The sequence below is a fragment of the Oncorhynchus clarkii genome, chromosome 8, assembly GCF_045791955.1.
Source record: "Oncorhynchus clarkii lewisi isolate Uvic-CL-2024 chromosome 8, UVic_Ocla_1.0, whole genome shotgun sequence".
NCBI classification, from domain to species: Eukaryota; Metazoa; Chordata; class Actinopteri; order Salmoniformes; family Salmonidae; genus Oncorhynchus; species Oncorhynchus clarkii.
This window is the reverse complement of record NC_092154.1, coordinates 30,882,779-30,908,675: the sequence shown is the minus strand read 5'-3', so window position 1 is coordinate 30,908,675 and position 25,897 is coordinate 30,882,779. Positions and strand designations below refer to the sequence as shown.

Here is a 25,897-nt window from a genome sequence, read left to right as displayed (position 1 = left end):
AGGGGAAAGTCAGTGTTCTGTACTATTGTGATGAAGCAGCTTGATTAGTCTTGACGCAAAGCAAATAAATTACCTCATCCCATGCAACTTAGCGGTCAGACCTTAGAGAGAACATACATCAGACGCACATATAGAGACGACTAAGGCCATTACGCAAACCAACTTGCTGTTTATGAGACGCCTCTACAGCAGCTCAGGCATGGATAGGAAAACCACATCGAGTGTTGGCTGTCCCTCTCTCCTAACATCCCCAGTTTCACGCTGTTACGTCTGTCTGTTTAGACGCAGACCTAGCGATGATGGACAGGAGACCGATACTCTATGTATCAAATTATTCTCTCCAACGTCATTATGTCAGAAGGCACTTCACTAAAGTGCTGCCCCAGAGTAAGATGGGACGGCAAAAGCCACGCTCTTCAGATGTCATGAAATGTTGTCGTCAACCGTAACTGTTATGGAAACGCTGTTGGGTAACAGTTCTAGAATATCTGTTGATCGTGTATGCATATGCTGGCGCTCGCAATGGTTTGCGGCATGGAAGGGGAGAACACTATTTACGATCCTGAAAATAACAAGGCAAATTCATCTAACTTTTTCACCATAATGGTGTTTAATAAGAGTCATTATTAGAGAAAAAAAAAAACACTCCCCTCCATATGTATTTGGACAGTGACGCAAAACATTTTGTGAAGCTCCAGCATTTTGGATTTGAGATCAAATGTTTCATATGAGGCTACAGTACAGAATGTCACCTTTTATTTGAGGGCATTTTCATGACTTCTTCAAATGGGGGGACTAGATCTAGAAAGTGCTTTCGTTTCTAAACATTAAAACAGATTTGTATGACAATAGCGTCAAATTAAATAGGTGACATTATGTACTGTCGCCTCATATGAAACATTCTAGCACAAATCTAAAATGCTGGAGTATAGAGACAAATTATTTTTATCTTCACTGTCCAAATACATATGGAAGGGAGTGTACATATCCTCTACTCACATGTGGGTAATTTTCTTTAGATTGTAGAAGGAATGCCTCTCAAGTCCTGCCAGTGTTACGTCCACTGATATGTATCTGAAAGGAATAAACCATCATGCTTTCATATAGGGATTTTCAACATACAGAAAGACATACGGGATCTTTGTAAAAATAGATCTTTAATTTGATTACTTTTTCCTCCACATTCTTTACACATATGGTTTTACTGTGTAACATTTTATCAAAAACAATTAAAAAAGGTATTGCGCAAGCATTCCAATTATTATACAACATGTGATTTACTGTCATCTACACTCCTTTCCGTATTTATTTGGACAGTGAAGATCAACTTTGTATTCTCCGCCATTTTGGATTTGAGATCAAATGAGGCGACAGTACAGAATGTCACCTTTCATTTGAGGCTATTTTCATACATATCGGTTGTACTTTTTAGAAATGAAATCACTTTATGCATCTTTGAAGATGTTTTTTTGTATTTGGATAAATTCACTTATTTGTGTATTAAAGTAGTAAAAAAGATAGTATTTGGTCCCATATTCCTAGCACGCAACAACGACAGTGCATTCTGAAAGTATTCAGACCCCTTGACCTTTTCCACATTTTGTTAAGTTAAGCCTTATTATAACAAAAACATTTATTTTTTTAAATCCCTCAATCTACAGACAATGCTGCATAATGACAAAGCAAAAACAGGTTATCAATTTTAGAAAATGTATATACAAACCCCCCGTAAATATCAAATTTAAATAAGTATTCAGACCCTTTACTCAAGACTTTGTTGAATCACCATTGGCAGTGATTGCAGCCTCAAGTCTTCTTGGGTATGACGCTACAAGCTTGGCACACCTGTATTTGGGGAGTTTCTGCTATTCTTCTCTGTAAATCCTCTCAAGCTCTGTCAGGTTGGATGGGGAGCGTCACTGCACAGCTGTTTTCAGGCATCTCCAGAGATGTTTGATCGGGTTCAAGTCCGGGCTCTGGCTGGCCCACTCAAGGACATTGAGACTTGTCCCGAAGCCACTCCTGCATTGTCTTGGCTGTGTGCTTAGGGTCGTTGTCCTGTTGAAAGGTGACCCTTCGCCCCAGTCTAAGGTCCTGGGCGCTCTGGAGCAGGTTTTCATCAAGGATCTCCCTGTACTTTGCTCCGTTCATCTTTCCCTCGATCCTGACTAGTCTCCCTGTGCCTGCTGACGAAAAATCCCCACAGCATGATGCTGCCACCACCATGCTTCACCGTAGGGTTGGTGACAGGTTTCCTCCAGATCTGACGCTTGGCATTCAGACCAAAGTGTTCGATCTTGGTTTAATCAGACCAGAGAGAATCTTGTTTCTCATGGTCTGAGGTCCTTTAGGTCCCTTTTGTCAAACTCCAAGCGCGCTATCATGTCCCTTTCCCTAAGGAGTGGCTTCCATCTGGCCACTCTACTGTACCATAAAGGCTTGATTGTTGGAGTGCTGCAGAGATGGCTGTCCTTCTGGAAGGTTCTCCCATCTCCACAGAGGAACTCTGGAGCTCTGTCAGAGTGACCATCGGGTTCTTGGTCACCTCCTTGTTCAGTTTGGACAGGTGGCCAGCTCTAGGAAGAGTATTGGGGGTTCCAAACTTCTTCGATTTAAGAATGATGGAGGTCACTGTGTTCTTGGGGACCTTCAATGCTGCAGAAATGTTTTGGTACCCTTCCCCAGATCTGTGCCTCGACACAATCCTGTCTCGGATCTCTATGGACAGTTCTTTTGACCTCATGGCTTGGTTTTTACTCTGACACGCACTGTCAACTGTGGGACCTTATATAGACAGGTGTGTGCCTTTCCAACTCATGTCCAATCACTTAAATTTACCACAGGTGAACTCCAATCAAGTTGTAGAAACATATTAAAGATGATCAATGGAAACAGGATGCACCTGAGCTCAATTTCGCGTCTCATAGCAAAGGGTCTGAATACTTATGTAAATAAAGTATTTCTGGTTTATATTTTTGTTATAAATGTACACATTTAAAAATTAATCTGTTTTCACTTTGTCATTATGGGGTATTGAGTGTAGATTGATGAAGAAAGAATATAATTTAATCTATTTTAGAATAAGGCTGTAACGTAACAAAATGTGGAAAAAAGGGATCTGAATACCTTCGAAAGGCACTGTACATCAAGCTTGTAACTCTACAAACGTGATGGATGCATTTGCAGTTTGTTTTGTTTGTGCTTTGGATTACGTTGTGCCCAATAGGAACTGAATGGTGAATAATCTAGTGTCATCTTGGAGTAACTTTTATTGTAAAACAAGAAAATGTTTCTGAACACCTCTACATTAATGTGGATGTTACCATGATTATGGATAATCATGAATGAATTGCAAATAATGATTAGTGAGACATTTACAGAGGAACAAACATCATACTGCCAAATCAAATTCTAACATCTCACCATTACCAATAACAGGAGAGGCTAGCATTTTTGTGGGGGTATGATCTTCAATGTGGGGGTATGATCCATAATCATGGTAGCATCCACATTACTGTAGAAGTGTTCAGAAACATTTTTTTTTTAAATACTGGAGTATAAACCCAACGTAAAAAATACGTTAGCTTCACTGTCCAAATAAATACGGAGGGGCGTGTACCTGAACCACTGTGAGAAGTAAAGCTACTAGACTAATGATCCTCAATCCAAAGCCAAGCTTTAGCCTCAGTCCTATAGTCTTAACCACCCACCTCTCCCAATGCCTTGAAATGTATGGGTAATTTAACAGGTATGTATGCACCCTACATATCCATTACACAGTCATCAGTACCACTGCTTTCATTTGTTATTACTGACTAACTACTGTGTAGGTTGTGTGTAGTCTAATGGCATATAAAACAAACAGACTGAGATTATGAATCTATATCAGAAATGGAATGAGTCTCTTCATTGTGAGAAAGCAGGGTTAGTATTCAAAGTGCAGTGCACTAGACTAGAATTGCTCCTGATTGCTAATAAATTCTATTTACATGCGGCTAAATTAAAGGGGGTTAAACAAGTACTTCCGGTCTAGACTGTCAAGACTACAGGTTAAAAAGGGTCTCTTTTCCAGTATTCTGTGGCAGGTTGAAGCTTATTGTCATGGGTCGTGTCCTGGTGGCAGAACTGGGCAGCTGCCAAGTCAAAATTGTAGTAAAACTGTATGATATATATATTTTTTTAACTTTTTGATCTTCATTTAAGGTTAGGCATTAGGGTTAGCAGTGTGGTTAAGGTTAGGCTTAAAATCAGATTTGATGACTTTCTGGCTGTGCCAGCTAGCAACCACTCCGCAGAGCTGCCCCCAGAACAAGATTGATGACGAAAACCGCTAACCTGCTATTCTGTTGGGCAATATAGAGGTGTGCTGGGTGAGACTGGGGAAAAATCTCCTTTTGCACTCTCTCGCTCTTATTTCCTCATGTAGGACTTGGACACAGCCACCGGCCTCAGGCTGGGATCAAGGCCTAGCTCGTGTATATTTTCAGTGAAGTTGTCAAAAAGAACTCAATTTCAAATTTCAACATTTTGGCTTGGTGATACCCGTTTCCACCTTCTTCTACTGAGTTTATATTTTACCACATCATCTAACCCGTTCCCTGAACGAGGCACCAATCGGTACAGCGACTCCACCGGAATACCTTGCCGATGCCTAGGCCCTTGCGGTGGGAATGCTGACATTCCTATTCTAGGACCGCATTAGCTCTTCCAACTGTGATTAGCAGACAGCGGTGATACTAAACAGAGAACAGATCATCTGCACAAGTGGAGGAGAGGACAGCGAGAGAGAGAGATTTTTTTTTTGGGGGGGGGGGGGGGGGACGGAGAGCGAGAGGAGGCTTGAAAAAAGGCTTGGATCTCTGATCCCAATTTTTGGGATCAGAGGGAGGATAATAGACAGGTGGATGATGTGGAGTCGGGATATTAAGAATTTAAATAGCTTTGTGGCTTAATGAGGTGAGAATTTGTGATGATGATCAGAGAGATAGAAAGAGAGGGACAAGGAAGGGCGGAACGATGAAAAGAGACTGTTTGTGCCGATGGTGATTCACTCACATCCTTGAGATGTTGACCAGGTTGGAGAAAACATCTCCTGGCACTGATGTCAGACGCGTCTCCAGAAGCCATCTGGAAGAGACATAGAGGAGTACTGATAAATGTAAAGTTTACAGATCCATGTAAAATTGACAGATCCAACACAATCAAACACCCAAATCGTGCAAAAAGTATTTCGGTAGATTTTGTTCATTTTTGTGTTGCTTAATTCGTGTCAAAATACACCTGTTTTGGTGCGACTGAACTCATAGGAAAATACACAAATATTTGTGCAACCGTATTCATAGGAAAATACATTTTGCGTGGGCAAACTTCAGAGCAAACTTTTCAAAGTTATTGGAGCAATGCATTTTGGGCAATGGTGTTCTACACTGCCTTGTTGTCACTTAATACTTTGGGATACTGGTGCATGTTGTATTTTATGAGGGTTGTCAGATTGGAGTAAAAAGTAGTTTGTCTTTGTGTGGTATTGGAGGTTTTTGATTGGGGAACAGGGATACATTTTCATGATGGGAAATTAGTTCATCAATAAATATGGGTAAACAAAAGACCTGCAAAAGAAATGCAGTTAAACAGGTTCATGTAAAATAATGAATTCTGTTGGCTTACACTTATGGCACTCCCTAGGCCCTTTCATGATGTTTATTACGTTCGTGTCAATCATGTTATATACTTACAGTAGGCTATTGTAACAAGACATATGCCAGCATTGTAGGACTACTGCCTCTGTCCAGAGGAATACTAGGCTTTCTGAGCAATGGCCGTTAGAGATCACTTTGCCACAGATGAGCCCTGGTTAGAGTCCCTGTTGCAGCTTTCACTTTCTTCTACGACATTGTTGGCAGCGTTCAGATCACGTCCAGCTTACGTCTAGTTATGTGATCTAGTGGAGGGAAGCGTTCTGTGTTTCAACATTGTGTTGGGTTATTCTTACCAGTGTGGACCCAAAACAAACACCTTCTACACATTTACAAACTACCTGTTTAAAGTGTTATTACAACCACGGTGTTCTGTTGTTACTGAACTGTATACATCTAATAACCTGAGAGTGATCCACATTATATGGGTAGACAAATAATGGAAGTGTGCAGCAAAACAGAATGAGCAAAGTGCAGCAAAACAGAATGAGTAAAAATGACAAAAGAGGGCCTCCCGGGTGGCGCAGTGGTTGTACGGTACTGCAGCGCCAGCTGTGCCACCAGAGACTCTGGGTTCGCGCCCAGGCTCTGTCGTAACCGGCCGCGACCGGGAGGTCCGTGGGGCGACGCACAATTAGCCTAGCGTTGTCCGGGTTAGGCAGGGTTTGGCCGGTAGAGAAATCCTTGTCTCATCGCGCACCAGCGACTCCTGTGGCGGGCCGGGCGCAGTGCGCGCTAACCAAGGTTGCCAGGTGTGGCTGGCTTCCGGGTTGGATGGCGCTGTGTTAAGAAGCAGTGCGCCTTGGTTGAGTTGTGTATCGGAGGATGCATGACTTTCAACCTCCGTGTCTCCCGAGCCCGTACGGGAGTTTTAGCGATGAGACAAGATAGTAGCTACTAAATAATTGGATACCACGAAATTGGGGAGAAAAAAGGGTAACATTTTTAATTTTTTTTATAAAAATGACAAAAGAAATCAAGCAAAGATGTACAACTATTTAACCATTTTATTCATTACTGAAACACTACAAACATGTCACCAGTTAAACTCTTGACATACAAAAGTCAAGAGTTGGCTATAACATGAGAACAAACAAGGTGAGGGTGTGTATACGGTATGTGTTTAAGTGTGTGTGTGTGCGCGTCTATATTATGGTGTGTTTTATAATTTCCCATCCTAACAATGTATCCCCATCTGGTATACACTTAGTGCCAAAATTGTACTGCAGGATTTGTTTTTAAACCATTTTAAAATTGTATTTCTATGTTTCAAGTATAGCTAGAATGTCTGAATGATCATCCTGAAAGCCTGAGGGAATTGAATTCAAATTGGAATTTGTGGAATTGTTGGGGGATAATATTGAAGTGGGAAATTGAATCATTGGAATTTACCTGAATTCAAAGACTGACCTGGAATTTGAATTGAAATAAATGGAATTTACAGGGTGAGGGAATTGAATTTGTGGAATTAACCCCAACCCTGTCCTTCTGCTTGTTCAGTCAGTCTGCAGGATCTATAGGCATGCCCTGAAAACACTCATCATACACTTTGTATCCTGTAAACTGGGCGTGCAGCAGAGTTAACGCATAACGCAAGAGTGCTGAAGACATGGATTCATCTTGGAGTTGAAAAGTAGACCCAACAGTGAAAAGAGAGAGAGAGACATGGATTGGAGACAAAGAACGGGTACAAGCTCAGGAACACTCCAAAGCCTGTCGATCGCTTTGATTTCAGAATTGTCGGTATTACAAATTTGTTTTAGAATCAAACAAGATCCTTAACTTACAGCGAAGTCGGCCTCGGCTAACCCGGGTAGACTGTATGTTTCTGGTTACTAGGTTCTCTCTCCATGCAATGCAGGGCTGGATTAAAGGGTTCTTTGAAGTGTATGGTGTAAACCCCGTCATAGGAACATGAGGGGAAAACAAAAACGTTGGGTCTGAGTATGTAGGAGTGGACCTGGACCTAACCCCTCAGCTCTCAGCCAAACCAAACAATGTCTGGCCCTGCTTACACCTACGACCGGGTGGCTGGGGGAAACCACACTGGGTTATAGTGGTTCATTACTAAAAAGTGGTTTATTAGTGATTTATCACTAGAAATGACCATTGGTGATATTGGTTTCAATATCATTACATAAATATTTGTTTGTTTGTTGTTGCAGTAGTTCATCGCAGCAGCGGTAGCTGAGCTAGCTATTGGACCTAGGTTTTGTTTTAATCTGTAGCGCAGAAGATGCGCGCCATAGTGCGATAGAAATTTGAAGGCAATGTTCCCATGACTGCCTTCATAGGAAACGCTGCATATGTCGGCTCAATCAGAAAGGACCTTAAAAAAAGTCAACCATCAGTAGAATGTCAAGCCTGGAGAAGAAACACTATTGAAATGCTCTTCACTAGGATAAATAGTTCGCTCAGTAGACCATTTCCCAAAAATAATTTCAGCCAACGAAATTGGAGATCCTCTTTAGACTTCTGACTCAGATGGTAATGGAGCCGTATACTCCATAGACCTACTTCAATGTGACTAAGCGTCTGCTCGGAACACCTGCACTTCTCTGCTAAGCATGTGTGACACTGATCTAACTTTCTTTACCCTTCTCTCCTCCCATTTCACAACTATTTTAACACCAATCTTTACTAATTTGGAAAGATTGTATCGAGACGAGGACGGTGGGACAAGGGGGCGGGGGGTGGGAGGGGGTTGGCACGCCAGAACAATTTGGAGAAACAATGGACTAATTCAGTGCTGAGAGCTGGCGGTTAGTCAGGGGGTTGGTCAGTGGTAGCGTAGAGCACAGCAGCTCTTTGACAAAGTCAAACAAACAGAGATACACAGAGCAGACTCCCATCACCATCACAATGTGTTGAGCCATTTCACTGCATACCTATTACTACTACACACACGCCATAATAAAACCAGTCCAGTGTTACACTGGGGCCACAGAGGGCAGACAATCAGCATCCTACAGGCTTTATGGGAAAATGACTCCCTCAAGTTGTCATTCAAGAGAAAAAACCCTCGTTATTTAGAATGGTGTCAGAACAACATGGCTGGTGTTACTACCTAGATCTCTCTCAAGTAAAATGATGGAGCAATTATGGGCTTATTTATGGCCTTAATGATTGGCCTTAATGATTTAGCAAGTGACAGCATAACAGTGTACAGCTTTAAACTGTACTCAATCTTAAAATCCTAAAAGTGTCCCTAATCGTGCCAAGTGTAGGCCAGAGGAGGCTCCTTAAAGGAGGAATGGCAGGAACATCCTCCTCAGTAAATTTCATAAAAATAGACATTGTAAAACATGTAAGTTATAATTTTTAGATAAAACTACACTAAATATATTCACGTCTCCAAATAATTGATTAAAACACAGTTATTGCAATGAAGGTCTACAGTAGCCTCAACAGCACTCTGTAGGGTAGCACAATGCTGTAGCCGGAGGACAGCTAGCTTCTGTCCTCCACTGGGTACATTGACTTCAAAACAAAACCTAGGAGGCTCATCATGATTCACATCCCCTTCCATAGACTAACGCAGTAATTATGACAACTTCCGTAGGATGTCCTCCAACCTATCAGAGCTCTTGCAGCATGAACTGAGATGTTGTCCACCCAATCAAAGGATCAGAGAATAAATCTAGTACTGAAAGCATAAGCCGCAGCTAGCTAGCACTGTAGTGCTCAAAATGTGTTGAGTATGTGTCTCAAAGAGAGAGAAAGACAATTTCTTCAAAGATTAAGGAGAAGCAAAAGAGTTGAATTGAATTAGCTAGCAAATGCAGCTAGCAAGTTTAGCCTACTCAAACACCTTGCTCAAACAGAGGGATGCTATGTTAGCTAGCTGGCTATGAATATCCAACACAACACTAGAACTCTTCCAAGTCAAGGTAAGTGTTACACCCTGACCATAGTTTACTTTGTATATTTCTATGTTTTGGTTGGTCAGGGTGTGATCTGAGTGGGCATTCTATGTTACATGTCTAGTTTGTCCAGTTCTATGTTCGGCCTGATATGGTTCTCAATCAGAGGCAGGTGTTCGTCATTGTCTCTGATTGGGAACCATATTTAGGTAGCCTGGGTTTCACTGTGTGTTTGTGGGTGATTGTTCCTGTCTATGTGTTTTCACCAGATAGGCTGTTTAGGTTTTCGTTACGTTCATCACGTTCTTTATTTTGGAGTGTTTGTATTGATTCGTGTTTTACGTTTGTTCATTAAAACATGGATCGCAATCTACACGCTGCATTTTGGTCCGACTCTCCTTCACACCTAGAAAACCGTTACAGAATCACCCACCACCAACGGACCAAGCAGCGTGTCAACAGGCAGCAACAGCAGCGTAAAGAGGAATGGACATGGGAGGACGTTATGGACAGTAGGAGTATGGACTATACTACTTGGGAGGAGATCGACAGGTGGGCGGCCGACCCAGGGAGAGTGCCGGAGCCCGCCTGGGATTCGCTGGAGCAGTGCGAGGAAGGTTATCGTAGAATGGAGGCGGTGAAAGTAGAGAGGCGCTGGTATGAGAAGGCAGCACAACGACGCGGATGGAAGCCCGAGAGGCAGCCCCAAAAATTTCTTGGGGGGGGCTAACAGGGAGTATGGCTACGCCAGGTAGGAGACCTGCGCAAACTCCCTGTGCTTACCGGGGGGCTAGAGAGACCGGGCAGGCACCGTGTTATGCTGTGGTGCGCACGGTGTCTCCAGTGCGGGTGCATAGCCCGGTGCGGTATATTCCAGCTCCGTGTGTCGGCCGGGCTAGATTGAGCGTTGAGCCTAATGCCATGAAGCCGGCTCTACGCAGCTGGTCCCCAGTGCGTCTCCTTGGGCCGGCTTACATGGCACCAGCCTTGCGCTCGGTGTCTCCGGTGTTTCCACCTCGCCGCACTGGCAGGGCTACCGTGAGCATTCAACCAGGTAAGGTTGGGCAGGCTCGGTGCTCAAGAGCTCCAGTGCGCCTGCACGGTCCGGTTTTTCCAGTACCACCTCCACACCCCAGCCCTCCGGTAGCAGCTCCCCGCACCAGGCTTCCTGTGCGTGTCCTCGGCCCAGTACCACCAGTGCCAGCACCACGCATCAGGCCTACAGTGCGCCTCGCCTGTCCAGCGCTGCCAGAGCCTCCCTCCTCTTCAGCGCTGTCGGAGTCTCCCGCCTGTTTAGCGCTGTCAGAGCTTTCCGCCTCTACAGCGTTGCCGGAGTCTCCCGCCTGTTCGGAACTGCCAGTCTGCAAGGAGCTGCCAGTCTGCAAGGAGCTGCCAGTCTGCAAGGAGCTGCCAGTCTGCAAGGAGCTGCCAGTCTGCATAGAGCTGCCAGTCTGCAAGGAGCTGCCAGTCTGCAAGGAGCTGCCAGAGCTGCCAGTCTGCAAGGAGCCGCCAGAGCTGCCAGTCTGCAAGGAGCCGCCAGAGCTGCCAGTCTGCAAGGAGCCGCCAGAGCTGCCAGTCTGCAAGGAGCCGCCAGAGCTGCCAGTCTGCAAGGAGCCGCCAGAGCTGCCAGTTAGCATGGAGCAGCCAGAGCTGCCAGTTAGCATGGAGCAGCCAGAGCCGCCAGTCAGCATGGAGCAGCCAGGGCCGCCAGTCAGCATGGAGCAGCCAGGGCCGCCAGTCAGCATGGAGCAGCCAGGGCCGCCAGTCAGCATGGAGCAGCCAGAGCAGCCAGTCAGCATGGAGCAGCCAGTCAGCATGGAGCAGCCAGAGCTGCCAGTCAGCATGGAGCAGCCAGAGCTGTCAGTCAGCATGGAGCAGCCAGTCAGCATGGAGCAGCCAGAGCCGCCAGTCAGCATGGAGCAGCCAGTCAGCATGGAGCAGCCAGTCAGCATGGAGCAGCCAGAGCTGCCAGTCAGCATGGAGCATCCAGAGCTGCCAGTCAGCATGGAGCAGCCAGAGCTGTCAGTCAGCATGGAGCAGCCAGTCAGCATGGAGCAGCCAGAGCTGCCAGTCAGCATGGGGCAGCCAGTCAGCATGGAGCAGCCAGAGCTGCCAGTCAACCAGACTCTTCCAGATCTGCCAGTCGACCAGACTCTTCCAGATCTGCCAGTCGACCAGACTCTTCCAGATCTGCCAGTCGACCAGACTCTTCCAGATCTGCCAGTCGACCAGACTCTTCCAGATCTGCCAGTCGACCAGACTCTTCCAGATCTGCCAGTCGACCAGACTCTTCCAGATCTGCCAGTCGACCAGACTCTTCCAGATCTGCCAGTCGACCAGACTCTTCCAGATCTGAGCCAGGATCTGATAGATCCAACTACCTGCCTGGGCTTCCTCTCAGTGCTGAGCTTCCTCTCAGTGCTGAGCTTCCTCTCAGTGCTAAGCTACCCATCTGTCCCGAGCTACCTCTGTCCCGAGCTGCCCCTCTGTCCCGAGCTGTCATTTAGGAGGGTAACCTATCTAGGGACGCTAAGGAGGTGGACTAAAACTATTATGGAGTGGGGTCCACGTCCAGCGCCGCCACCGCGGACAGATGCCCACCCAGACCCTCCCCTATAGGTTCAGGTTTTGCGGCCGGAGTCCGCACCTTGGGGGGGGGGGGGGGGGGGGGGGGTACTGTCACACCCTGACCATAGTTTACTTTGTATATTTCTATGTTTTGGTTGGTCAGGGTGTGATCTGAGTGGGCATTCTATGTTACATGTCTAGTTTGTCCAGTTCTATGTTCGGCCTGATATGGTTCTCAATCAGAGGCAGGTGTTCGTCATTGTCTCTGATTGGGAACCATATTTAGGTAGCCTGGGTTTCACTGTGTGTTTGTGGGTGATTGTTCCTGTCTGTGTTTTCACCAGATAGGCTGTTTAGGTTTTCGTTACGTTCATCACGTTCTTTATTTTGGAGTGTTTGTATTGATTCGTGTTTTACGTTTGTTCATTAAAACATGGATCGCAATCTACACGCTGCATTTTGGTCCGACTCTCCTTCACACCTAGAAAACCGTTACAGTAAGCTTTTGGTTTTACTAATTTATTGCCACCGGGGTTTGCCGGTGTAACTGCTAAACTCTGTACTAACTATACACTAATGTTACTGCATGATTTTAGCGGGTTTACTAACTTGTTAGTTCTATTAGCTATGTTGACTATGATGTTACTTTCGCTAATATGGGACAACGATGTAGGCTGTGTGTAGTGGTTATGATATGGCTTCGCTTGGAAAGGTTTTTTCGCCTGGTCACATACAGGTAATGTGTTGTGCATTGAACTCCACGAAGGGAGAAGGTGAGAAGGGGAGAGCGCATAGATGCGAGAAGGAATACAATGTGGCTGCTATGAAAGTTAACTGTGTTTCCGCGTGATCAGGGTTGTATTCATTCCGCCGATTCTGTTGAAAAATGGGATCATTTCAGTATCATATAGTAGCCTAAACCTATCGATGTTACATTGAACTTGATGAATGGAATATGAATGACAGTCATCCAATATGCTATAAGATAAATAAATCCATGCTCGTGAGAAGAAGAACAAAATGAATTGCCCTCCCTCATCTTAAAACGGCACTGACCGCCATTGGTGTAGGGCCTAGGCTAAACCTTCAATCTGTACTCTACCACTACCACTGTCTTCAAGTGTTCTATCAAGTGTTAGGTTATGCAGTGCCTGGGCTCAGTGTTTCCTCTTCTGTTCGTTGTTCTGTTACTGTAACTGCATTTTGAGCAGAAATTAATGAAAACTATGAATATTGCTTTTGTGACTATAATGTTTGTTCTTAAACCTTAAATAACAGATTATCAAATTAAAATAGTTCAGTTTTGAAGTCATTAATTCATTCTAACAGTTCAGGGTTTAGAATTATTAGTAATGGTCATTTCCGATAATTAATCACACTTCTATACTTCAATTTTTTCCCCCCAACCCTTTAGACCCACAGTGACTACTTTAAAAATCATTTGGGAATCGATTCTTAAGAGCTAAATTAGTCAATCTCACCCCTAATTACAATCTATGTGGGATTTATAGACAACGGATACCTGGATCTAAATAAATTGTCATTCTAGAATGAATCCAAGAATTCCAGTGTTAGGGACTGAAGAGAGTTATTGTGGGTTTTTCCCCCTCTCTTGAAAAAAAAATGTTCTCCATAATTATTCTCAAATGGCACTCGCTCTCTCTGGGTGTTTGAGAAATGTGCTGTGAAAAGTAAATATTGTATTCGAGTGCATCGAGCAGGCCCAGCGTCTGGTGTGGGAGAGCTAGCAGTCACGCTACACAGACTTTTAAAGAGTGTCCCTGCTTTCTTTTCCACCGTACCTCTTATCTAACTCTTCAACGCATGGACAAGACCTGCAAAAATACCCCCCCCCACACACACACACACACCCTGAATAGAGTACTCTCTGTCTTACCCCTGTGACACACACACACACACACGTGCACTCACAAAGATAAGGTACACACTTTTTATTAGCATGCACAACAAGAAACAATTGACAATGTGCTGATATGTCAACCTCTTGTAGGTATCCAGCAGTCCTACAGAGAGACTTCTAGACTTTAACTATTTACACAGTTACAACACTGTATATAGACATAATATGACATTTGAAATGTCTCTATTCTTTTGGAATATTATGTTGTGTTATGTTTACTGTTCATTATCTATTTCACTTGCTTTGGCAATGTACATATGCTTCCCATGCCAATAAAGCCCCTTAAATTGAAACGGTGTTCACACAAAAGAGACCTAGTCCCAGCAGCACTAACAGAATGGGTTCAGCTCCAACAATGTGCCCCTGTCAGTGTGTACAGTACAACATCTTCACGCCTAGTTGCCAGATGGCTATTTTGGGCTGGGCTTTTTTGGACTATTTTGGGAGATATTTTTTTTGTCTTTTGTTTCCTGGGGGGCATTGGGCAAACTATGTGAGGGTGAAGAATGCAGTGGCATCGCGGGGGCGTCTGAGCGGCTGAATTGGGGCACTGATTAGAGCATAATTTCATGTGATGGGTGTCCTTGGTAGACCATGAGATGGTGGCTGGGTGAGGAGGGGGACGGTTGAAGAATGGGTAACAGAGGAATGTTTTCTGAGCATACTGGTAAAACAAACTGGAGCAGAATGTAGATTATCACACGTATTGTTTAACCTAAACCTGCACAGCCAGAGGAGGGCTGTAGACCCACCATGCCCCACAAACCCTTGCTCTGCCCATCCCTGATGCCTCCCTATGCCTGGGGGCTGACACACCAGATGCCCCAGTCACCAGAAGGATAAGAGAGAGTAAGGAATTAAATGGTCGCTTTTGCACAAAAGCCCACCAAAGATCTCTCCCTCCGCTTTATGACATCTGATACTCATGAGTGCGTCTCCAGACAACGGTGCTTTGCAAATAAAGTTATCATGACGATCATTATCCTGTGAAGTGGACATGGCCTTTTCGTCTGCCCTGCTGTTCTCACACAAGACAGGACCAGATCTGCGTCCCAAATGTCACCCTTTTCCCTATATAGTGCACTACGGTTGGCCAGAGCCCTATGGTCAAAAGTAGTGTACTTTAGGGAATAGGGTCCCATTTAAGCTGCAGGACAAAGCAAAAAAAATAAAATCACCAAATCCTGACTCTTTACCCAGAGTCCCTAGCAAAGCCTACAGAGCCTGGATAGTCTTTCAGTGTCGCAGCGTTTAGGAGATGTTTGCTCTGACATGTGCCGATAAAGGAATAATATGTTAAGGATTCAGTGGCAGAATAGGCCTACACTTTAATAGAGATATTAATATCAAAGCCAATATCCTCCCTTCTCTCTGCAGCCAATACACAATGACAAACCCTAGCACTAAAATGTTATTGAAATGTTTAGGAAAAAAACGGCTAACTTTTTATAACGCTGATTCAGAGAAACTGATTTGTTCACTTGTTTAATCAATTATGATTTTGTCCTTGCACATTTGTAGAATTGTGTTTGAATATATAGTTATACCAATAACAAACTGCATAATGTCTTTCAATACGTCTCCATTTCAATAACATGTTTTTACCTTTCCTGTTCTCATAAGCACATGTAGGCGTATTTCCCTTTAGTGAGGACAGACACACTGCAGACATGACCCAAACACTCTCAGAGCTCCATGGACAGGCTGTCTGATAAGCTCTGTTCTCTTAGACAAGATTCGTTATGGTATAAACTCATTAAAGAGAAATGTTTGCCTTGCATCACTGAGTGTGCCAAGGATTCTGTTTTATAAAACTGTTAAATGTTTACTGACTAAAATCATTCTCTTGAAAATAGTAGCCTATCAAGTCATTTAGACGATCTAGTGTTTGATCATCTCTGTGCCAATTTACACTACATGTACATACGTATGTGAACACCTGCTCGCCGAACATCTCATTCCAAAATCATGGGCATTAATATGGAGTTGGTCCCCCTTTGCTGCTATAACAGCCTCCACTCATCTGGGATCAGTCAGCGTCGGCGTCGGCGTTCCAATTCATCCCAAAGGTGTTCGATGAGGTTGAGGTCAGGGCTCTGTGCAGGCCAGTCAAGTTCTTCCACACCAATCTCAATTAACCATTTCTGTACGGAACTCGCTTTGTGCACGATGGCATTGTGCAGGTAGCCTAGTGGTTAGAGCGTTGGGCCAGTAACTGAAAAATTGCTAGATCGAATCCCCGAGCTGACAAGGTAAAAATATGTCGTTCTGCCCCTTAACAAGGCAGTTAACCCACTGTTCCTAGGCCGTCATTGTAAATATGAATTTGTTCTTAACTGACTTGCCTAGTTAAATAGAAAAATGTTAAATAAAACATTTAAAAAATTGTCATGCTGAAACAGGAAAGGGCCTTGCCCAAACTGTTGCCACAAAGTTGGAAACACAGAATTGTCTAAAATTACATAGAATGCTGTAGCATTAAGATTTCCATTCACTGGAAATAAGGGGCCTAGCTCGAACCATGAAAAACAGCCCCAGACCATTGTTCCTCCTCCACCAAACTTTACAGTTGGCACTATAATAGTGTTCTCCTTGCATCCGCCAAACCCAGATTTGTCCGTTGTACTGCCAGATGGTGAAGCGTGATTCATCACTCCAGATAATGTGTTTCCACTGCTCCAGAGTCCAATGGCTTTACACCACTCCAGCCAACGCTTGGCATTGCATATGGTGATGTTAGGCTGCTCGGCCATGGAACTACTGAAGCTACCGACAAACAGTTATTGTGCTGACGTTGCTTCCAGATGCAGTTTGGAACGAGGTAGTGAGTGTTGTGACCGAGGACAGACGATTTGTACACACTCGGTCCCGTTCTGTGAGCTAGTGGCTTACCACTCCACGCTTCAGAACAGTTGTTGCTCCTAGAAGTTTCCACTTCACAATAACAGCACTTACAGTTGACCAGGGCAGCTCTAGCAGGGAAGACATTTGACGAACTGACTTGTTCAAAAGGTGGCATCCTATGAAGGTGTCACATTGAAAGTCACTGAGCTCTTCAGTAAGGACATTTTACTGCCAATGTATGTCTATGGAGATTGCATGGCTGTGTGGGCAATTTTATACACCTGTCAGCAACGGGTGTGGCTGAAATAGCCAAATCCACTAATTTGAAGGGGTGTCCACATACTTTTGACCATATTGGGTATTTTTTTCTGAAGTTTAATTTCTGAATATATCTCAAAATCATAGAATATACAGGATTGAAGATAAAACTAACTTTTTCTCTCACACACACACCTCAATATCACTGAGACATCAATTCTAATAAGCCTATGCAAACAGATACTTACATTGTCTCTGTGCTTGTAGGAAATGTGGGAATGACATCAATGTCAAAGCAAGAGATAGTGTAAGTCTTCCACTCTGAGCATTCGCAAACAGTGGGGCAGGAGTCGGTGTCCCCCAAGGTTTTGATAGGTAACGTGACGAGGGTAAACAGCGCACATGTTATCACCTGCAAGCGGTGTCGGTCGTTTTCAGTCATCTCTTTGAAAAAATATCAAAAGTAATTTGAAAGCACTTCAGACACTGACGAAAACCTTCTCACCTGAAGCCCACGGCAAACTGAAGTTGAAGCACGTTACTTTGTTTGTCAGAAATTTCAGCACATGAACTCGACTCGTCCCAGTGCAATTATACTGTCAGTTTTCTTATTGGCCACTGACTCTCGGTGTCGTGTGAGAGAGCGGTGAGAGGAGACGCTTGGGGATACTCTCTCTGAGGTGTGGATTTAGTCTTGCTTTTTATGGAGTGGGTCTACAGAGGACTTCTGAGACACTCTTGTGTTAAGTAGGGGAATTTAATATATTGGATTTTCTATTTTATAAAGTATTTAGGCTATCCTTCCTAGAAATGCAATTTCATTTCATAAAGCTCAAGCATCTAAATAACCTAAAAAACACCACATTAAAATCATGATGTGTTTTAATGTTCAGTGTATTATTAGTCTACTCATTAATTGAGCTACTAACCTATTATAAATTATTAATTGTCAATAAATTATAATCATTATAATTTTCTAATCAAATCAAATGTTATTTGTCACATGCGCCGAATACAACAGGTGTAGTAGACCTTACAGTGAAATGCTTACTTACAAGCCCTAACCAACAATGCAGTTTAAAAAATTAAAATAAATAAAAAATAGCTAAAAAAAAATAAGAATGAGAAATAAAAGTAACAAATAATTTAAGAGCCGCAGTAAAATTACAATAGCAGGGCTATATGCAGGGTGTACCGGTACAGAGTCAATGTGCGGGGGCACGAATTAGTCGAGGCTATAGATAACAGGCTACAGATAACAGGCATATGCTAGCCTACATAACATTTAAAAGAAAAACAAAGTCTTATCTTCTTATCTTTCTTATCTTCTTATTTATATCAGTAGCATCCTACTAACTAGACGGGTTGCGCTGTAATCTGAAAGGCGGTCGCAGTGGCGCAATATGCATCTCCCCAGAGCAAGTTTCGGACAATGTAGTTCTCAAGAATGTGATTCACACATAATTCCGTCACTGATGTAACTTTTAAAACTACAACTCCCGACGTAATTTGAAGCTGTTCAACTCTTGTTGTCTTCCTGTTCTTGGCGGCCAGTTCAAGTTGCCATAGCAGAGAGAAACTGGCTTGTCCCTCTTCAGTTGTCACTTGCTAAAGTGACTTGTTAATGGTTTCTATGTTGCTAATTCATGCTGGTAAGTGTGGCTAATATGTTGGGAGTGTGTTTAGTTGAGTTAGCTAGCTACCGACGGTTCCAGATAAAACCTGTTTTAAAAAAATGGTTTAGCTAGTCTGGTTTAGCTAGCTAAACTAGCCATAGTTATCCCCGTTATATTAACGTTAGCTAGCCAGTTTTCTATCTGATTCACTAACAGTCATCACGTTAGCTAGCTAGCTTCCAAACTCATAGCTAGTTATACAAAAATGTACAGCTAACTGAGTTTGAATAGAAAACAAGAGCTGTCATAAAGAAGAGATGCAACTAGCAAACGTTATATTTTCCAGCTAGCTAGCTAATCTGATTAGTTAAATTGCTAATCAGCGATTAGTAATTTCAGCAGTAAAGTTTTTAAAAACATTTTAAAGGCTACTCCTGACCAAAACAATGGAATCCTCCAGCGAGTCAGACACCTTCGACCGGACGAGGGGGCTGAGGTCACGGGGGCGGAATGCCAGCTCTCGATCGCGACGGGACAGTCACAGAACAGGTCCTGATGCTCCAGCCATTTCAGAGAAAATTAACACCCTGGCGAGTACTTTACAGGTAGGCTAGTTTCCTTTTCCCTGCTCATGACAGTCAATAACTGTGCATGCAGGTTGAAACCAATCAAAACCTTTTGAATATTTAGCATACGAATTGTCATTCCGAAAACCATTATAGCAAGCACTAATGGTTATTTTCTCATTCCAGGACACTAATAGGAATTTGAACAAAGTGGACCGGATGCTGGGGCAATACAGAGAGCACACAGATGACCAGGCGGAAGCCATGGCAACAGTAAGTAAAACATCATCAAAAATGTACTGTCTGCAACTGTTTAGTTTAAATTGCCCACGTCTCGTTTTATACATGAAGGTTGTGTGCTGTAAAACTCAGTCAACGCATTGTCAGAAGTTCTCTAGTACTTCTGTCTCTCCATCTCCCCCTTCTTTTCCTCCCTCCCCCTCTCTAGTTGAGGGATAATCTGGAGGAGTCTATCGCTCAGCTGCAGAACCAGAGGCTGCATAGTTCCTCAGGGGTCCGGAGTGCCTCAGCCTCCACCCTGCACACCAGCGACCTGGAAGCTGGCTATGGCTCAGGTGATATATGCTATGTATAATGTCTAGATGTGAGACCCATGCTGCTGTGTCTCAGTTGGCCAACACTAAGTAAAACAATACCTGACAGACAGATAGTCAAGGTCAAAACACCAGGGGGCAGGTGGAATTAATTTAGAAACTATACTTATTACAACTGTTTTATTTTTAAAAAATAATGATGTGCAGTTATACAGTTATAAAATAGTTATATAGCCCACAGTTTATTGTGTACGTTTGTAGAGGGCCAGCGCTTCTACCCCACGTCTCCCTTGAAGGACTATGGGAGATCTGAGTCGTCCGGAGAAGGAGGAGCGAGAAGGAGGTCGAGATCAGCTACAGTCCGCTTCAGAGACTCCAGCCTGCCAGATGGGGATGTAAGTCCTGAGACCACCTTATCTGTCAAAGCTCTGCATCTTCAGTATCGCAACTTCAACGCTCACTGTTGTAGTGCAGTTAGAGACAAGAACCAGCAGAGGGAGCATTGTATTGTTTTTGTGCCCTAAAGTTTTCTCAGGAACAGCTGAATCTGTTAGTATCAGCCTATGACAGTGCTATGTCAGTATTATGCAGCCCTTGTGGGCGTTTTAAGTAGTGCAAGTGTTCTCTTTTTCCTCTTCCTGCTCAGGTCCACGTCCTGCACCAGTCATTCAGAGACCTGCGCAGTGACCAGCTCAGACTGGGGGACGACATGGACAGAGAAATACTCAGGAGGAACAGGTAGAGGCCCTGTATTGTCCAAAATGTACCATTCATTCATTAATTAATTAATTCCTGTTTCCCTGTTTCTAAGGTCTGACATTGACACCAGACGAGCCTTGGAGAATCTGTCCGAGCACCTGACGACTTCACAGAGACAGGACTCGGTCAGTTAGGAACATAACAGTAACATAACAGTACTAACACTCACTACTGTAAGTCGCTCTGGATAAGAGCGTCTGCTAAATGACTAAAATGTACATGTAATAGCATCACTGTAAATACATGAATTCACATTAAATACATAACTGTAAAAACGTTTACTCCAATGTTAGCTGCTCCACTCTAGAGGTGATCTTTGAACGCTTAGTGCTGTAACCTACAGTGACTTTCTCCCCCAGGTGTCGTCTCGTGTGGAGAAGCGTCTGCAGGAGATTGAGAGGGAGATGCGTTCAGAGCGACAGAGCGTGTCAGACAGACGACCAGAACAGCGGGGTATCATGTCTGATGAACTGCGGGAGGTGGGACACCTTGACTTCTACCCTTGCCTAATATAACCCACATTCATCTCGCACCATCCACCCCTCTCATCCAAACCATTCTAGCTGTCCTCCCGTCCCTGCAATTAGCCTCTTCCATGTCAGCGGTGTTGTTGTTTTCAAATTAAGACCAGTCCTGAAAGTTACAGCTGGGGGGCAGTGTTTAGCTATCTATCAGCTCTAATCCTCTCCTCTTCTCCTCGGAGAGAAGCAGTGATAAGAGAGGTGGCTAAGTCATTTGCATCTCTTTCCACTGCAGAGAGCCTCTTCTTCTAATGAGAAGCCGGCTGCCACAGGCTAGGGGAAAATAATGTATTTGTTCCCAAGTTAAGGGTAAATAAACAAGAGGAGAGGAAATGAAGAGGAAAATCATCTCTTTTTACTAAAGACAGACGGGGCAAGGGAGAGGTCTGCCTGGGTAGTTGTATTATAAGGCTACACTCCAGTGGGCCTACTCTACTCTACTGCCATGTTGTGAATGAATGGATAGGATGAGTCAGTTGGTGGATGGTGCCTTAAGGGGCTGTAATACATCACTAAGCCTTTACAAAACACCACAGAAACAGGAGTGTGTGGGATGGGATGCTAAGCTCTATTAGAAACCCAACACATTGTCTCTTTGAGAGGAGATGGAAGCTAGCTAGCCATTGACTGTAACACCATTACTCATGTTTCTCCTCCTGACTATTCGGTTATCAACTAGCCTAACGGCTATTCTTTGCCTTTTTCGATTCTCTACTTGCCTAAAGGCTAAAAGGCACGTTATCTCATTTAGTTTGAATGTGATACTACACACTAAATGCATAGTGCTGGGGGTGTGTGTACATGTACGTATCATTCATTACTCTATGGTTTCCTTCTCAAGGCTCTGAGGAGGCGAGAGGCTCGGGACCTGGAAACTGAGGAGGCCGTCAAGAACAAACTACTGAGATCAGAGAGCGAGAAGACCAAGGTGTGTGTGTGTGTGTGTGTGTGTGTTGGAGGTGCTGATTTTGGAAGTGGGTTGTTCATTTGATTGTTACATGGAGCAGGCCTTTTCTGAAAAGCTCCTTAAATACCAGCCACTCGTATCACGCTTGGACAGCCTGGGATACCAATGCAAGTTGGTGGCATTGATATTTGGCAGTCTGGGCCACGTACATAGGCTTACAATACGTGGCCTTCAGATTGCAGGCCTGCCTAAGAGTAGAACAGAACAACCGACTAGGTACTGCTCTGTTTCGTCGTTAACCTACTGTTCCTAGGCCGTCATTGTAAATAAGAATTTGTTCTTAACTGACTTGCCTAGTTAAATAAAGGTACAAAAAAAGTTATGAGCAGCCTAGCTGTGTGGAGAAGGTGCTTTTTGTTTCCTTAATTGTTCTTGCATCAATGAGCTTAGAAATGTTTGAATCCTTCATGATGTAATGTGATTTGTGGATTCAAATAAAGTATTTCAAATGTGTGTGTGCATGCAAATAATATTTTAGCCATGTATTCTGTAACCCACTTTCTGCCTTGTTGAAGAATGCAGATGATATTCTATATGAGCTGAAGTACTTCCTGGTTGTATAATGAAAGGGATCTCATGAATGTGCCTATGTCTGTCCAGGTCATGTGTAGGGCCATGATTTTTTTTCCTGACCAGCTAAAACTCTTGGCACTAATCATGTGATCTGTCCTCCAGATGGAGGCGGAACTGGAGAGGGCCAGGAGACAGCTGGACCAATCAGAAGGAGGCAGGGGCGCTCTTCTACAACAGGTACTCGAGTAGCTCTTCTTAAAGGTGTGTGTGTGTGTGTGTGGGTGCAACGGTGTTAATCAAATTCATATTCTATGTGTGGGTAAACTCCTCCGTGTGTGTTCCCAGGTAGAGGAGATGCGTGTGCAGCTGCTGAGGACAGAGAAGGAACGTATGGATCTGCAGAGGGAGATCTCCCAGCTTACTACCCAGCCCAGAGCTACTCGCATGGACAGGGAGGAGAGAGGAGCAGGTACTGACTGCTGGAGAAGGAGGCTGGAGCTCTTATGAGTTAAGGGTTTTTCAGTGGAGGTTGTCGGCTGATGGAGGGGTGGGGAGGAGAGTGAATGTCTGGGCTTAGGTACTGACTGAAGGTTACATATGTAACCACGGTTGTGAGCTATATGGATCACTCCAATATATTGGTATCACTCTGCGGTGGAGGAATACATCTGAGGTGAGGATTTACTCCCGTGTACACCTGCGTCACGGCTGGGGTCCGCCCCTATATATAAACCCCATGGTCACAACACACGTTTTCTAAATCATTTTTGAGGCGCCTCTAGCACCGTAGAGGATTGGAGTGATCCATATAGCTCACATAACTGTGGTTACATAAGTAACCTTCGTTATGTTTCACTATATTGGATCTTTCCAATATATTGGTATACCAGTACCAGATTTAGTCTGTGCTAGAGGGACCTCGCCAGCCAGCGACGAAGTCCCAGCGCGGGACCTAGACACAGGGGCCGTCAATGTGGAAGGGGGGTCCCGGCACAGTCCCCAGAAGGAGGCGACTCCGAGGACCGCTGAACCAACTGCAGAGGAAGGTACCACATTTACCCGATAATACCTAGCAAAGGTGCAAGAGGAAGCCCAGCTGGCCGCAGCACAGATATCAGCGAGGGGCACTCCTCTCAGTAGAACCCAGGAGCAGCCACACCTCATGTTGATTGTGCCACCACAGATCCCAGCACTGGCCTGCCAGCCAGATGGTATACTGTTGTAATCGTGTCCACCATCCAATGAGAGAGCCTCTGCTTTGATAACCCAGCCCCCAGGACTCTCTCACCATAGCAGACAAAGAGCTGGTCTGTTGTTCTCTCTGACCGTGTCCGCTCCACATAGGTAGCCAGTGCCCGCACAGGGCACCGCATGCTGGAGGGAGGCCCAGAGTCCCTTCCACTGCCGGGGGGTCATAAGCAGACAGGATATACTCCTCCCACCAGGGTCCATCCGGTAGCACTCAGAACTTACCAAAAGAGCATGAAGCTCACCCACCCTCTTCATGGAAGTAGTCGCTACCAACAAAGCCACCTTCATATGGAGGTGTTTCAGGGAGGCTGACTCCAACGGTTCGAAAGGTGGCTTTGCCAAAGCTGCTAAGACCATATTTAGATCCCAGCTCGCCATTCAGTGGGTCCTAGCTGGACGCAGGCGACGGACCCCCTTCATAAACCTGGAGACCAAGGGATGGCGACCCACTAGCCTGTCCATCCACCCCACATGGCAGGCAGATATAGCAGCCAAAGAACAACCGACAGCGCAACTGGTTTTCTGCGGATACGCCCTCCTGCAGCCCTAACATGGACCATTGGTGCAGTTCAGCGGCCAAGCCCACAGACTGAGACGGTGCGGTCTCGGATGCCACAGAGTTCCTTCGGCCTGAGATAGCAGGTTGGGTCTCAGGGGCAGTTGCCAAGGTGTCCCAGACCACAGGGACAGTTGAAGGCTGAACCAGGGTCGTCTGGGCCAGTATGGGGCCACCAGCAGCAGATGATGCTCCGCCGTCCTGTCCAGCACAGCCTTGATCAGGTGAAAAGAGGGGAATGTGTAAAGCTCCAGCCTTGGCCAATCGTGAGCCAGAGCTCCGACATGGAGTACCACAGGGGGCAGTGTGCATTGTCCAGGGAGGCAAACAGGTTCACCTGCACCCTCCTGAACTTGTCCCACAGGTGCTGCACCACTTGGGGATGTAGGCTCCAGTCCCAAGGTGGCGGGCAACATTCAGGATGTCAGGTATGTGTGCTGCGCATAGAGACGCTAGACGTCCCTGAGCGCAGGAAAGGAGCTCCCGTGCCATAAGGTGGAGGCGGTGGGACCTCAGTCCACCCTGATGGTTGACGTAAGCCACCACTGTGGTGTTGTCCATTCTCACCAGGACATGTTTTCCCTTCAGATGTGGAAGGAAAGACCGCAGGGCCAGTAGTACAGCTCGGAGCTCTAGTGTATTGATGTGCTTGCCGCTCCAAGGGGGTAGCCAACAGCTGCTGGCCGACCTGCCCTTGGTCCCCCCCCCAGCTGATTTGGTGGGGGCGTCTGTGCTGACCAGCTCCCAGCGGCACATCCTCAGCATCTCCACTCCACCTGAGAGAAAGAAGCGACAGCGCCATCTTAACTATGCCCTGAGGCACTGTGTGGTCACCCGCAGCTGGTGGTTACGATGGCGCTTCGGGTGCAGCTTGTGGGAGTGGAACCACCGTTGAAGAGACTGGAGATGGAGCAGGACCAGGGGAATCAGCAACGAGGTCGCCGTCAGCAAGCCCAACAGGTGTTCGCAGGTCAGGACGGATACCACACGCCCCTGCCTAATGTGGTTGAAGCAAGATAACATCAGCTGAACCCTTCTGGTGGGTAGGCACGCTCTCATGAGGACTCCAGTTCCATGCCAATGAAGGCTACCCTCATTGGCATGACGACGACTCTTGTCGTTTACAGTAATGTCCAGTCTGACAGGACCTGGGTCCTGGTCGTGACACAAATCAGCCAATCGTCCAGGTAATTGAGGATCAACAATCCTCGGGACGTGAGAGGTGCCAGGACAGTGTCTATGCACTTTGTGAAAGTGCCGGGTGCCAAGTAGAGGACGAAGGGAAGAACCATGAATTCATAAGCCGTCCCTTCGAAAGCGAATCTGAGGAACATGGAAGTACGCATCCCTCAGGTCCAGTGTCACAAACCACTGGTCCCTGGACACGGCCTTCAACACACTGGCTGGGTACAGCATGTGGAACCTCAGTACCTTCAAGTACCCATTG

The 25,897-nt window shown here is 45.2% G+C and overlaps 2 protein-coding genes across 3 annotated transcripts in view; one reads left to right on the top strand and one right to left on the bottom strand.

The window, feature by feature from the left end:
- The window catches only part of LOC139415259 (thyrotropin receptor-like), a 34,622-nt gene extending 16,877 nt beyond the window's left edge, over positions 1–17,745 (bottom strand). The window contains exons 1-3 of the mRNA XM_071163225.1: positions 17,396–17,745; positions 5,056–5,127; positions 1,000–1,074 (exon numbers count right to left, since the gene is read on the bottom strand). Of these exons, the coding sequence (XP_071019326.1) occupies positions 1,000–1,074; positions 5,056–5,127; positions 17,396–17,589 (341 nt within the window). The 5' untranslated portion in view covers positions 17,590–17,745. The remainder of the gene's footprint in view (positions 1–999; positions 1,075–5,055; positions 5,128–17,395) is intronic.
- Positions 17,746–18,668: 923 nt separating this feature from the next.
- LOC139415258 (centrosomal protein of 128 kDa-like) overlaps positions 18,669–25,897 on the top strand; it is a 46,899-nt gene continuing 39,670 nt past the window's right edge. Inside the window, exons 1-11 of one of the 2 annotated variants that reach the window (XM_071163224.1) lie at positions 18,669–18,799; positions 19,224–19,368; positions 19,516–19,602; positions 19,778–19,904; positions 20,145–20,278; positions 20,530–20,621; positions 20,695–20,767; positions 21,002–21,121; positions 22,005–22,091; positions 22,806–22,880; positions 22,989–23,112. In XM_071163224.1, the coding sequence (XP_071019325.1) occupies positions 19,549–19,602; positions 19,778–19,904; positions 20,145–20,278; positions 20,530–20,621; positions 20,695–20,767; positions 21,002–21,121; positions 22,005–22,091; positions 22,806–22,880; positions 22,989–23,112 (886 nt within the window). In that variant the 5' untranslated portion in view covers positions 18,669–18,799; positions 19,224–19,368; positions 19,516–19,548. Of the gene's footprint in view, positions 18,800–19,190; positions 19,369–19,515; positions 19,603–19,777; positions 19,905–20,144; positions 20,279–20,529; positions 20,622–20,694; positions 20,768–21,001; positions 21,122–22,004; positions 22,092–22,805; positions 22,881–22,988; positions 23,113–25,897 lie in introns of both variants that reach the window. The other variant, XM_071163223.1, reaches the window with a different exon arrangement.